The sequence below is a fragment of the Martes martes genome, assembly GCF_963455335.1.
Source record: "Martes martes genome assembly, chromosome: 18".
Taxonomy (NCBI): Eukaryota; Metazoa; Chordata; class Mammalia; order Carnivora; family Mustelidae; genus Martes; species Martes martes.
The window spans coordinates 38,516,201-38,531,397 of record NC_137906.1 but is presented as its reverse complement, the minus strand read 5'-3'; the positions used below and the strand labels follow the sequence as shown (position 1 = coordinate 38,531,397).

Sequence of the window (15,197 nt, the reverse complement as noted above, 5' to 3'; positions counted from 1 at the left end):
GAGATCGGCCCCCCTTAAAATGCCAGTAGTGCAGGATTGATTTAACCTTCCCAGATTATGAGAGAAATAGGAACCAGGGAAAGAGACCCTCTGAGGGAGGAAGACACCCTGAAGGGCAGCCGAGTTGCTGAATTCAAACCTGGAGTTAGAGTCCCGTTGGCTTGGGGAGTGTGTCCGGCTCAGACCAGGAATCTAGCTGATCCTGCATTTCCTTCTGTTCTTTCTGGTGACTGAGGCTGATCGCTTCCCGCCCTAGGTATGGTTTTTCCCTTTTTGCTTGGCTGGTTTGTTCCTGGGCTGAACACCATTCCGTATGCATAGCGCCCGGTCTGAAATTCTGGCATCCCTGAGCTGCCACAAAACACCAGCCACCCAAATGTCACACAGTTTATGGAAAGAAATGGGCGGTGTCTGCCTGTTTCTTTCCCCTACGTGGGTACAAGAGGAGAAGCACTTCTGCTAGCCAGAGGTGTGAGATGGATTTCAGAACGAACTCTGGGTCAGAAAGATGAGCTGGCTATCAGGGGGTAAGTCCGTTCCTCCGCAACCTTAGGTTTTAAAGGTAAAGGACAAATAGTTAAAACTCTGCTTGATGTGTAAGGTAGAGCTCTGCCTGAAGGAGGGTTGAAAAGTTCTCTGAGGAAAAAAAGTTCTCTGAAATCCTTTATCATCCCTGACTTGATAGAGGGATGCTACTGGCCCATTATTAACGAGGCCTATTTTTTTAAAGTTAGTATTTGTTTTATCCTTTTTTATTGTATTATGATAGTCACCATACAGTACATCATTAGTTTTTGTTGTTGTTGTTGTTTGTTTGTTTTTTGTTTTTTTGTTTTGACCAAACTTTTTTTTTAAGATTTTATTTATTTATTTGACAGATCACAAGTAGGCAGAGAAGTAGGCAGAGAAGCAGGCAGAGAGAGAGGAGGAAGCAGGCTCCCCGCTGAGCAGAGAGCCCAATGCGGGGCTTGATCCCAGGACGCTGAGACCATGACCTGAGCTGAAGGCAGAGGCTTTAACCCACTGAGCCACCCAGGCGCCCCTTGACCAAACTTTTTATTTAGTATTCTGTAGTTGCTTAACGCACACTTAAATGGTCTTCTTGGGGGAGGGGAGAAGGAAGGTTCTTGTAGATTCCCAAGGAAATGTCAGACAAAATACGGCCAGCATTATCCAGTTGTTTTTTTGGATTTACAGGGTGAAAAGCACTTTCCTTACATAAGCATCTGATCTCAGGTTTTTCATACAGGGAACACTGAGATTTTACTTTGAAGACACTCTGAAATCCTGAGAGTAGCATACCCCGACCGCCCTCTAATAGCTAGCTTGTTCGTATAGGCAGAAGGATGCACCTCTCTATTTTAGATGGCTAGATATTTGTGGAAGGTCTTAGAATTGCTTTGCTTCATTTACTGGGAAAAATCAGATATAGGAATTGGCCTTTAGGGACACTTTTAACTTGAAAAATTACAACACTGGTATACAAGTCAAGTACTTAACACATTTAACATTTGCTTATCTTTTTTATTTATTTTTTTTTAAATTTTAATAAACATATAATGTATTTTTATCCCCAGGGGTACAAACATTTGCTTATCAATAGCAATGTCATAAAGTCAAATAAGATTAAACAGGTTTTACTTTTTTTCCCTCAGAAGAACATAAAAATTATGGAAGGGGAACTTAAACAGGAAATTTTTAAAAAGGTAACACAATTTCCCCTTTTAGTAGTCCTTGAATAGTTATGACAGAAAAGGTTCCATTTTGTTTGTTTGTTTCTTTGAACAGGAATTTTGGTCCAAAGTTTCGTTTGGGGTGTGTTTGTGTGTGTGTGTGTGTTTAAAGATTTTATTTATTAAAAAAAAAGATTTTATTTATTTATTTGACAGAGAGAGAGAGAGAGATCACAAGTAGGCAGAGAGGAAGACAGAGAGAGAGAGGGGGAAGCAGGCTCCCTACCGAGCAGAGAGCCCAATGCAGTGCTCGATCCCAGGACCCTGAGATCATGACCTGAGCCAAAGACAGAGGCTTAACCCACTGAGCCACCCAGGCACCCCTTTGTTTGTTTTTAATATCTGCTCCTGCCTCCTCCTCTGTTGGATCGGCTTCCTCCACGGCCACCACCTCTTGGTGCTCCGTGGCTTGAATTGCTGTAGGAATCACGTGGAGGAGGGTACCCCCTTTCCATAGAAGGGAGAAGCCGTCTTTCCTGTCTGCCTTTCCTGTCTGCCAGCCCCATCACGACCACTTGAGTAGAGATCACTTCGGTTGCTTGAGTAACTGTCTCGACTTCCACCATATCTGTCACATGAGCTGCTGTAATCATCGTAGCGACTGCTTCCACCATAAGATGGCGGGGCCCTCGTGTAGATGGAGCACTACGTGAGTTACCATAACTCTCTGACGAATCTCTGTAGGAACCTCCACTTGGATGATCTGAATCGTCACGATCACAACCATAGCCATCTCTATCACTATAGCCTCTTGATGGGTAGTCATCACGTGAACTAGAATGACCATAATCACGGGAAGTATAATCTCTCGGTGGTGGCGCATAATCCCTCGTATCACGACAACTTGGGTAGTCTCTGCTTGAATAGCTGTCTTTAGTAGAGTATCATTAGTTTTGATATAGTGTTCCATGATTCATTGTTTGCATATAAGACCCAGTGCGCCATGCAGTCCGTGCCCTCCTTAACACCAATCAACAGGCTTACCTCCCCCACCCCTCCTCTTCTAAAACTCTCCATTTGTTTGCTGGAGTCCATAGGCTCTCACGGTTCATCTCCCACTCCAATTTCCCCCCCTTCATTTTTCCCTTCTCCTAATGTCCTCCGTGCTATTCCTTATGTTCCACAAATAAGTGAAACCGTATGATAAGTGACTTTCTCTGCTTGACTTATTTCACTCAGCATCATCTCCAGTTCCATCCATGTTGATGCAAAAGTTGGGTATTCATCCTTTCTGATGGCTGAGTAATACTCCATTGTGTATATGGACCACATCTTCTTTATCCATTTGTCTGTTGAAGTGCACCTTGGCTCTTTCCACGTTTTGGCTAATGTGGACACTGCTGCTATGAACATTGGGTGCATATGACCCTTCTTTTCGCTACATCTGGGTCTTTGGGGTAAAGACTCAGTGGTGCAATTGCTGTGTCATAGGGTAGCTCTATTTTTAATTTTTTGAGGAAACTCCACACTGTTTTCCAAAGTGGCTGTACCAATTTGCATTCCCACCAACAGTGTAAGAGGGTTCCCCTTTCTCCACAACTTCTCCAACATTTGTTGTTTCTTGCCTTGTCAGTTTTTGCAAGGCCTAATTTTTATTTGTGAGATATTAAGAACTACTCCATGGAGATGATGGTTATATACCTCAAAGGATCAAGGATATCCTCTGAAATCTTACAGTTTCCTTTACTAATAATGGGTACCCACTAACTCTTTTAACCCCCTATGCATAACTGCTGTTTATTTCTTTAGCCTGTTCCACCTAAACTTACTGAGGCTTATGTGAAGTTTTGTTTATCCTACCTTTACATCCTCCTAACTTACATGTTTGTATCTTCTGTATTTGGTGAATTATTGACTCTTTCCACTTTTTTTGTGATTTTATAGACTCATCATGTTCTTCCTCAAACTTTATCTTTCTAGACCAGGAGTTTTCACCAAGAATGGGAAGGATTTGGAAGAGAGGGGGAGATGTGTATCAGAAACTTCTGGAGAGCTTTTCCAAATAGAGTGAGTCCGCTTCCCTTTCCCATGAACATATAAAAACCTTGGCTGGGGAAATGTGTATTTTTTAAAAGATTTTATTTATTTATTTGGCAGACAGAGATCACAAATAGAGAGGCAGGCAGAGAGAGGGGGGAAGCAGGCTCCCCGCCGAGCAGAGAGCCCGATGCGGGGCTCGATCCCAGGACCTTGGGGTCATGACCTGAGCCAAAGGCAGAGGCTTTAACCCACTGTGCCACCCAGGCGCCCTGGGAAATGTGTATTTTAAGAATTTCTACATATAACCCTAATGGTCAACTCCCTCTACCCTGTTGTGACCACTGAACTGAAGATCCCTAATCTTTTTGTTCTTCATAAGGCCCTTCTTTCATTGCAACAATAACTCGTGTTTGCCACTCAATGGAATAAAGTTTCCATTCATGTGGGACTGACAGTTGTTGGGGATTGCAATGAACGTATGCAGTCACAAGAATTAAATTGGTACTTACATATGATGCCCAGAAAACTGTTAGACTCCCTCTGATGCAGAGCAGCCTTATCTACTTTGCTTTTTTACTTGCTTTTCTCTCAGTGGTTTTCCCTGGACAGATTCCTCAAGTGACTGATAGCAACCAAAATGGCAGATACCAACTACAGCTTCTCGGAGGGCTTCATTCTGATGGGCGTATCTGACCATCCGCAGCTGGAGATCATCTTTTTCATAGTCATTCTCTTCTCTTACTTGCTGACCTTGCTTGGGAACTCAACCATTATCCTACTTTCCTGCCTGGATGCCCGGCTCCACACCCCCATGTACTTCTTCCTCAGCAACCTCTCCTCCCTAGACCTTGCTTTTACTACTAGCTCAGTCCCCCAAATGCTGATCAACTTATGGGGACCAGACAAGACCATAAGCTATGGTGGCTGTGTGACCCAGCTCTACGTTTTCCTCTGGCTAGGGGCTACCGAGTGCATTCTGCTTGTGGTGATGGCATTTGACCGCTATGTGGCAGTTTGCCGGCCTCTGCACTACGCCACCATTATGAACCCTCGGCTGTGCTGGCTGTTGGCGGCCATTGCATGGTTGGGTGGCTTGAGCAACTCCGTGATCCAGTCGACATTCACTCTGCAGCTCCCATTATGTGGGCACCGGAGGGTGGACAGCTTCCTGTGTGAGGTGCCTGCCATGATCAAACTGGCCTGTGGAGACACGAGTCTCAATGAGGCTGTGCTCAACGGTGTCTGCACCTTCTTCACTGCTGTCCCTCTGAGCATCATCCTGATCTCCTACTGCTACATAGCTCAAGCAGTGCTGAAGATCCGCTCGGCTGAGGGACAGAGAAAGGCCTTTAATACGTGCCTCTCCCATCTGGTGGTGGTGTTACTCTTTTATGGCTCAGCTATCTACGGCTATCTCCTTCCGGCTAAGACCAGCAGCCAGGACCAGGGCAAATTCATTTCCCTCTTCTACTCTGTGATCACACCAATGGTGAACCCTCTCATCTACACTCTAAGAAACAAGGAGGTAAAGGGGGCACTAAGGAGGCTGCTGGGAAAGGGAAGAGAACTTGGCTGAGAGAAGGGAAAACTCCCATCATCATTTAACTCCTCTTCTTCTTCTGCCTTTATCTCATTCTCGCTCTGTCCTGATGAATATGAGGAGAACCAGCCCTAGTACAACCGAGGTATATTCCCAACAACCCTAAGCTGCTAAGACATGGTTAGTTGTTTCTAATATTCTATGCTTATTTACTAAAAATCCTGTGGACTACAGAGAACAATAGATTTTAGGTGAGTCTCATCAATAGCTCAGAGGTTGTTGACTTAGTACAGACAATAGCTCACTGTCCTTGTTGTACACATGTTATTTATTACACGTAATAAATATTACTTGTTTTCTATTTGTAGAGAATTAAGTACTTTAAAAAGCAGTTCCACCACAATATCATTATATAATGATGTTATCGTTCCATAAAATCAAGCCAGACATGATTAATCCTAAATGAAAACTCAAACAATTCATCTTTGTACCCTATCCATTCCCACATCTTTCTCAATCTCTTTTTGCCTCTTCTCAATATTTCAGTCTATCTGATGAAGTTCTAGAACCTGGGTGAGGTTCGGTGGGCTGCGGTCCGGAGCCGATGACCAAGAAAGAATTCTTGAGACATCTTTGGTGCAAAATGGTGGTTTATTAAAGCACGGGGACAGGACCCGTGGGCAGGAAGAGCTGCTGCTGCCCCGGGGATGTGAGGAGTGGTTGGTTATATACACAGGAGTTAGGTAGGTGAGGACAAAGGGGATGATGTTAGTCTCTAAGGAATTTTGGAAGCAAGGTCTCCAGGACCTTGAGGGGCTAGCTATTGTTGGGAGAAAGGTTATTTATTACTAGTAGTAAAAATCTTCTTGTGAGACCCTTTAGATGTATATCAGTGGGCCATATGCTTGGGAATGATTCGACACTATCTTGAGATCTAGAGATAAGGTTTCACATTTCTCCTATCAAGTGTCCTTGTTAGTGAGATTTGGGTTTAGAAGAAATTTAACTTTATTTAGGGCTTGAGGAACTGAGTTATTTGCCTCTGGAAATTGTGCTATTGATAAGGTAACTTCTTTGTTGTAAATCTCAAGGACATTTGTAAACCAAGGGAGACTCCTGCCTTGCAGGATTGTGATCTCTGCAAGTTAACGATTTGTTTCTCATTTATGGCAGTCAGGGGTGCCTGAGGAATGTCACACACATTTCCCAGGGGAGTGGGTGGAGAGGGCGTGCAAGGTGCCAGCTTTTGCTTTGTCCTCAGCCAGCCTCCTGCTCCCTCATCATATCTACCCATACTTTCTTTTTTAAAAAAGATTTTATTTATTTGAGAGAGAGAGAGAGAGAGAGAGAACAGAGAGAGAGAGAGAGTATGCACAAGCTGGGGGGAGGGGTAGAGGGAGAGGGAGAAGTAGACTCCCCACTGAGCAGAAATCCCGATGCAGTGCTGGATCCTAGGACCCTGGAATCATGACTTGAGCTGAAGCCAGATGTCCAACTAACTGAGCCACCCAGGTGCCCTTGTTTACTCATACTTCTTATCCATATGTTCCTTTGTCATCTTGTTTATCTTCTCCTTTATGTCTACATGTCATTTTCTGCTTCATCTAATATTTAATGAGGAAAAAAGAAAGACTCTTTTCCTTTCAATTAAACCTTTTTATTTAAATTGCCTCCTCTAAAATCCCAGCCATGAGCTTTGCTATCAGCATTTGGATATGTTATTATCATTGGTGGATTATGGGATGCTCTGAGACTCCTTAAGCAAGTTTAAGAGCCCAGGAAAGATCATCTCTCCATAAAGCATGTCCCTTGCCTCCAGATCTGTTTTTTTCAATCTTAACATTACTGGAACTCAGCGATCAGTCCAGCACACCATGAGTCAACTTGCAGAACACAGGTATTAGAATTAGAATGCCAATATGTGATATAGCACATTACTAGAATTGCCATGGGAATACATACCTACTACCACATTTCATGTACTCTTTCCTTAGAGAAACTGGGTTAATATGAGTAAGTTGTTCAGCAACTACATTTCCAAAGAAAAGGAAATCAATAGGTTTTAGGACTATTTTCAGAAGAGTGATATACTTTATATCCTCCACAGCACCTAAACACATGTCTCATACATAGCAGATGCTCAATAAACATTTAGTGAAATGAATTAAGCTCCACAAGTATCCCGTTTTCACACTATGAACTAAACTTGTGAAATGAATGATTTTTATGTTTACTATTTTGAAGCTACCCTGTCTCTTGGACAGTGCCAAACAAAAAGTGACAAATGTCCACCTTGAACATATCTATAATGCCCCCTCCAAATAAATCTAGTTATGTTATTGTTCTGAATTGGTTTTTCCAGTTGTAATCCGAGCCATGACCTATATTATCAATTTTCCACTCAGTAATATTTCAAGTGTGTCTCCAGATCTAGCCAAGTACTGGCATTATCTTGGTGTATTTATCAAACTCCAGAGACTTGCAGGTTCAAAATTTTTACTGAGCAGCACGCTTAGAGTAGATGAAGTTCTCAGAAGGTAGGATCACAATGACTAAACTCCTATGTTAATATATAAACCAGAACGGCAGTGGATTAATTTATCAGAACTGTAACTACCAAGGAAACTGAACAGTCATATCCTCTAGGCATATCATTTAAATTACTAAATAACTTGGAAGGAAATAGGAAAATAAAGAGGGAATCCTAAAACACTTTGGAGTAATGAAGAACTTCCCATCAAAACTACAGAATATTTTTAATCTAACGTGGGGTTAGAGTCATAGTAAAACACAGGGAACTGGAGGAGAAAAAGCTAATTGACATACTAGCCTTCTTCCCACAATCATTCTGCTCTCTCTTTCCTAACAATGTAGCTGTCTAATTACTCTGCGTCTAAGTAGGGACACAGGAGATAACAGAAAATTCATGACACAAGGAGCTATGAGGCATTTTTATGTACTCCAGAAATAATGAGATATGGTAGCTAGTAGATCTGATCTCTCCAGCACTCCCTTTTATCATCTGTAAAATGAATAGAATACCTTGCAGGATCATTATAAGGATCAAATAGAGAATGTGTGCAGGATTGTTTAGAGAAAACTGCTCAGTGTTATAGTTAATCAAAGTGGAAGACATTCATAGGGAGATTAGTTAGTCTATTTCACTTCCCACCTCCTTCCATTTATGTCCTGATCCAGTATACTCCTTTGCTGGGCAACCAGTGTCTTCATAAATGATGGATGGATGAATGGGCCAGCATAAAGGCAGAGAGACCACAGAGGAGTCTGCACTGTTAACTTCCCTCAAACTCCACATCCCAATCTATCAGCTCATTCTTCAAAATATATCCGGAATATCCCAATCAAGGATAACAAAGACACATAAAATGAGGAAAGTATTTCAGTGTCCACCAAAATGGAAATGATTGAAGATTGAATACGTTCTGGTCCATGACTAAACGCGGCAGCCTCAAGATAAATGGTGAGGTCGATATATCGAAATAGAAAACCTTCAAGATAAAATAAACGGGCAAAATTGCATAGGAAGGCACGGAAAAATAGACACACAAGTAACAGTTATTTTCTCTGGAAAGAAAGTGCAGCTTGTGGAATAAGAAATGCGGAAACTTTCTTTTCATGGGAGATCGGTTTGCGGTACGCACGGGACATTTAAAACAAACAGGGAAGAAAACATTGGGTTGGAAATCCTAATTCTCTATTGATAGTCACTTAAAAACGGTCGTGGTTTCCTCTTCTGGAGGATGAAAAAGGTAATACTATTGACTTAATAGGATGTCAGGATTACGTAGTATGGACGTGTTTACAAGTGTGCCCAGCACAGCAATACCGCGACGGTCTCTAACTACTTCGCTGTCCCATCTGGAAACACCTCTGAGCAACACCTGCGTTGGAAGGAAAACCCGTCCAAGTCAGGAAGCGGAAGCGCCTGGCCAACAGAAGAGCAGTAACCAATAGGAGAGAGTTAACAAACGCCTAAAGCCCGGCTCCCCCCACCCGCCGTTTGCTTGAATACCCTGATTGGCTCCAGGGCACGACACCAAGAAGATCCTGTCGATTCATTGGTGAGGAGGGCTGTCGATTAGCGGAAGGCGGAAACCAGAGAAACCGAAAGGTCCTTTAGGAAGCGCCTGCGTACTCCGCCCCGCCCGTTGTGGGGGGGTTGCTGAGCCATTGCGCATGCGTCAGGCCGTCCGAAGGTCCCGGCATTCCCCGCGGCAGCTTTCGGTGCGGCGCGTTGGAAAAGATGGAGTGGCTGGTGAGTGACACTTGTGAAGCTGACTTTTCCTGTTTGGAAGGCCCCGAGCTCTGCGGCCCCTCCCTCTACCCTGCGGCTGTGGTCTTCCCTCCCGGGACGCGAAGACCCGAGTGGCAGTGTGCCGGGACCTCGCCCCTCTTGGGGGTGTGGGGAGGAAGTGGCCGGCGCGCCCCCGTCTCCCTTCGGGGCACGGGTCCGCGCATTTCCCCCTGGAGAGACCTTTGGAAGGTTCCGAGCCTCCTGCCCTTGCGATGTACGGCGTTGAAGCGCGCGTTCACTGAGGCCTGTTGCTTCGAAAGAGCACTCAGACCCTCCCCTTGCCCTCAGAGAGCTCCTAAGCCGGTGAAGACAACCCACCAGAAACGTCCTGGTATTGGTTGGAGTTAGAGAAGGCGCTTTGAGAGAGGGTTAGAGACAGGGCCGAGGAGATCCCAGCGTTCGGAGGCTTCAAGAAGGCGGTGGTGGTAGTGGGGTCTTGCCTTTCCACGGTGCTCTCCTTGAGGACAAAGGTTTCCTTCTTTCCACATTTCTAGGCTCAAGTGCCCTTCCTCCCCTGGTTGGAGGGACGGAGACCTGCAGCCCCTCCTGTTCACTTTCTGTGGAAAGAAAGAATAGAACCCTGAGAAAAGAGTACTCTAGGCAGGAAAAATTTAGTTGGAAGGGGCACCGTGACTGGAAAGGCCAGAGCCTGTTTATTCCAGGACCTAGAACTGGTTCACCTGAGCTGGTTGGGGGATGTGCGTAGGGTAGGAGGCAGTGAGGCTGGAGGGGCCTCGAATGTCGAGGACAACCTTGCAGGCTTGGAGGTCGTAGCTTATTTCAGTGGCAACCAGAAGTCTCCAGGGCTTTGGAAGAGATTTGTTTTACAGCTGGATTAGATATATGGAGAGTCAGGAAGTCCAGATCTGCTATGTAGGAAGACCAGGTGGAGAGATGAAAACTTTTATACCAGCCTGGTCTAATGACATGTCCCTAGACAGGGGTTCCTAACCAAGGACGATTTTTTTGCCCGAAAAGGCACATGGTAACAATGGAGTCAATTTTGTGGTCACACCTCAGAGTTGCTCATTACATCTCGTGGGTGGAGGCCAGGAGTGCAGCTGCCTGTGCCCTATAATGCACAAAACATTACCCCTCCCTGCACCGTACCCTTCCACAATAAATACCTTTCTGGACCAAGATGTCAGTAGTACTGAGGTTCAGATATCCTGTTTAGAACATTAGTAGTGAAAATGGAGGGAAGACAGATGTCAGAGACACTTCAAACAGACTAGTTTCCTCTTCTTTTGTAGTAGTGTGCATTGGGCCTCCCAGGAAACCCAGACTTTACTTGCAACACTTAGTAAATCGCATATTTCTGCAAAAACTCGAGAGGTGCCACTAGAATGGCGAAGTCCATGGAGCATGTCTGACCCACTTCCTCCATCCGCCAGAGCAGGGCTGGCTGCACCAAGTTCACTCTTGGAGGCCTGACCCCTGCCTCAGGGACTTAGGTTACTTGCTAGAGTCCTGTGTTCTCACTGCCTGCCAGGAAGCCAGGCAAGGATGAATAACAGGACGATGAGGTGAGGGCGAAAACAGGGGGTACAGAGATTCGCATGTGATGAGGTCAGTGGAGAAATGGGCACGCTCCAGCCCAGGGTCCCAGTGTTCCCCGGGCTGTTCCTGCACATTGGACAGGCCAAGAAGAGGTGGCCAGGGGAAAGGAAAGTTGGGGTCGGGCAGCTGGAGGGATCCAGCTCCCGTTTCGGCTGCGAGCACCCATCTACCATCTTGGACTGAGGAACCACAACAGATATCTGTGAGGGGGTGATCTGTGGCTTTGGCCGTCTTCTTTGGGTTGCGAGAATCTTGAGGGTCTTGCCCCCAGGAGTGGTTAGTAAATCACAAGGAAGTGCCCACTGAGATTGTATCGATTAGTTAAAATGTTTCCATGAGGGAGGGAAGTACAGAAACCATCTGGGGAGTGCCAGGATTTCACACACAGGAGGGAAAACTGGCTTCGTAATAGACACGTGAAGGGCTGAACCAAACCAGGAGGCTGTTCTGTACCGGAGAAAAGAGCTGTAGGCTTGGGGGTGTTCCCTGCTATGCACCTACTTCAGATTCCTCCTCCAGGGGCCAGTGCAGTGGTGAGGCTGTGGGAGTCCCGGGGAGGTAGGCAGAAAGGTACCCGACATAGTGAGCCCAGGGAGCAGCTAGTCCCGTGGGGCTGGGGGGGGGGGCACAGTGGGAGGTTGGGTTAATCAGGACTTGGAAGACAGGCCCTGCAGAGCTGGGTCCCATCTTGGGGGTGCTGGAGCCGGTGGTGCTGCCAGACCGGTGCTGGTGCTTCTGTAGGTCCGGAGAGGTGATTCTGGAAGATGGAGTGTCCGCTTCCTTGACGGTGTTGTGTGCGGCTGCTAAAGAACCTGGTATCGCAGAGAACGAGAAGATGCGAAATATTTCCTGGAGGAATGAATCAATGAATGTGCTCTCCATTCCTACCTGTCTCCTCCAGACTGTCCAGGGCAGCTGACAGGCGAGGGCTGGGCTCTTCCTTTCTCTGCCCCGCAGACCGGAGCATGAAGCGGTTTGGAGGGGGGAGGCAGCCCCACTTCCAACAAGGCAAGCGGTCCACAGTTGCCCCCAGCTCCCTGGCAGCACCCGGGAGTGGGAGGAGCCTGCAGGAGAGGCTCCCTGGGCGCCTCCGATCCTTGGCGTGTCCCCTGACTTCCGCTGGTTCCCTCGCTAAGCAAATCCAGCTCCTTGACCAGGTATCCACAGCCCTTCCCTGCGGGTCCACCCTGGGCTCTGTCTCTCCTCCCCACCGTGATGTCCAGTGGAGTCTGCTGTCCTGGGACAGGTCACAGTGAAACCCACCTGTTTGCCTTCAGCCAGGCTCTGGGAAGATGCCATTTTTTCCCTCCGCGTAGAGCAGTGTTGCGCCCGGGGCTCTGGGAACCGCCCAGCATAGGCTGTCCGGGGGGGTCCTGCTCGGGAACGGTGTGTGCAGGGAAATGTGGCACCTGGGCAAGGCTCAGCTGGAGGAGACGCTGACACAGAGTCTTCGGACTTGCCTGCCTCCTCTTTCTTCCCTAAAACTAAAACTTTTCTTTATTGTTTTGAGGAAAAACATTTTCTTGTTTAATTCCTCAAAAAGACTGAAGCAGCCACCATGACACTTGCTTTCACCATAATTAGAGAAAGTACTAGCAGCTTGAGTGCCCAGGCCAGGAACGAGACGACGTGCCCATCTCTGACCACGTTTAATCCATGGAAATTTCACAGGTTAAATATCTCTTCAGAATAATAGGTTATAGGTTGTTTTTTTTAAAAGATTTTATTTATTTATTTATTTGGCAGACAGAGATCACAAGTAGGCAGTGAGGCAGACAGAGAGAGGGGGAAGGCAGGCTCCCCAGTGAGCAAAGAGCCCAATGTGGGGCTCGATCCCAGGACGCTGAGATCATGACCTGAGCCGAAGGCAGGGGCTTAACCCACTGAGCCACCCAGGCGCCCCTAGGTTGCTTCCTAGTACTCCTCAATGCAGGTCCTTCCTCCTGCACCCGTTTCCTTACACCTGTGATGTCCCCCCGCCATGAGCATGCAGTCCACCTCCGACCCGATTCTGCTGCTCCCCTGTATGTCCTCCTGTGCCGACACAGGCTCTTCGGCCCTTTCAGGAACCTGTGGGCCTCTGCACAAGGATCAAGTTTTTTGAATTTTAAAAGATTTTCTTTATTTATTTTAGGGAGAGAGAAAGACAGCACATTTGCAGGAGTGGGGAGCAGAGGCAGAGGGAGAAGCATACTCCCCACTGAGCAGGGAGCCCTACACAGGGCTTGATCCCGGGACCCCGGGTTGATGACCTGAGCCAAAGGCAGACCCTTAACTGACTGAGCCACCCAGTGGCCCCAAGGATAAAGTCTCTAATTGAGAAAATGAGCACAACAGGCCCAGAGACTGGAGGGAGAAACACCTTTATTTTCATTAGAAATAGTAATGCTGGGGCGCCTGGGTGGCTCAGTGGGTTAAAGCCTCTGCCTTCGGCTCAGGTCATGATCCCAGGGTCCTGGGATCGAGCCCCTCGTCGGACTCTCTGCTCAGCAGGGAGCCTGCTTCCTCCTCTCTCTCTGCCTGCCCCTCTGCCTAATTGTGATCTCTCTCTCTCTGTCAAATAAATAAATAAATAAAAATATTAATTAAAAAAAAAGAAATAGTTATGCTTATAAACCTGTAGAAACCATTAAATGGAACACAAGAAACCAGGAACCTGGGTGGGCGTGATAGAGAGGAGAAATCCTAGAAAGAGGAACCCAGATGGCACACTTGCTCTGAGATTGGTCACTTCGAGTAGTGGTACCCTGTGGCTTAAGCTGTCCCCCCTGCTTTACTCTCTTTTCTGGGTGACTGGCGGACAGAGCAATGACCTACTGTGAGGTAGACATGGCAGAGAGCAGGTGCCTAGAGGTCATTATTGGATTAGGGGTCATCAAGGCCATTCCCCTCCAGATGTGCTTCCCACGAGCAGGGAACACGTCTTCTCTGACCTGCCCCAGAAACCGTTCCCAGGCCTCCAGCCACCCATTCTCTCTCCAGGACAAGGTTACCCTAGTTTCCTGGCAGGACTGTGGATCCCGTGTGGAAAGCAGCTGGAAGTCCGCGGTGACACAGGACCGGGGGTCTGTGGCGGGCCCAGGAAGGGAGCTCGGCACACGTACGCTGATGGCTGTCCCTGCTGTGGTTCCTGAGCTCCGCTTGTTAGTCTCCTGCCGAGCCACGGGCTCGCTCACAGAGGCCTCCACGAGCCGAGAGATGCTTCGGGAGAGACACACTAGGGCACTGATATGTTGGCTTTCCTATATGCTCGTAATGTGTGTCCCTTTTTGGGGTGTTCGTGTTTCTTCTCGGTGTGCCCCCCGATGGCGGGTGAGGACGGGGTTCTCGGGGACGCTTTTCTCACCCCGAGAGCACTGGCGGGGCTTCTCCCCAGGGTGCGTCTGCTGGTGGGCACGGACGTGGGAGCTGTTGAAGCTTTTCCCACATGCGCACAGCGCTGGGGGCTCTGCCCGCTGTGGACCCGCCGGTGAGCACCGAACTGGGAGCTGTAGTTGAATCTCCTCCCGCAGACGGTGCACTGATAAGGCTTCTCCCCGGTGTGGGTCCTCTGGCGGACGGTGAGGCTGGAGCTCTGGGTGAAGCTTTTCCCACATTCCCCCCAGCCGCAGGCTCGCTCTCCCGGGCGGTCCTCGGGTGTGCGGTGAGCTCGGAGCGCTCGCTGCAGCCTTCCCCGCGCCCGCGGCACGCGTGAGGCTCCTCTCCTGGGTGGCCTCGGGGGCCGAATGAGGTAGCAACCTCGGCTAAAGCTTCTCCCGCGCTGCTGGCACGTAGACGTTCCTTCCAGTTCGGGGACTGGCTGGGGGCGACAGGGAGAGCCCTGAGACTCGTCTCCCCCACTCAGGACACGCGCACGGCCTTCTCCCCGGCCCGGGGTGTCTGCTGCCCCCTGTCCTGGGACGGGGGTCTCCCGCCCGCTCCCCTGGAGAACATCCACATTGCCCTCCTGGCTCAGGCCCACCCTGCTGGTCTCTCCTGGGCTCAGGGTTTCCCCTAGACTTTCTCCACAGGGCCTTCCTCGCTTCGGCTTGCCCCGAGTCATCCGGTTTTTGATTCTCTTTTTTAGTTG

At 47.9% G+C, this 15,197-nt stretch overlaps 1 protein-coding gene across 1 annotated transcript; it reads left to right on the top strand.

Annotated features, from left to right (window-relative positions):
• Nucleotides 1-4,350: 4,350 nt before the first annotated feature.
• On the top strand, nt 4,351-5,289 carry OR2C1 (olfactory receptor family 2 subfamily C member 1; the record flags this gene model as incomplete). Its single annotated transcript, XM_080830327.1, has 1 exon — nt 4,351-5,289. The coding sequence occupies one exon, from the start codon at nt 4,351-4,353 to the stop codon at nt 5,287-5,289; it is 939 nt and encodes a 312-aa protein (XP_080686453.1).
• Between the last annotated feature and the right edge of the window lie 9,908 nt (nt 5,290-15,197).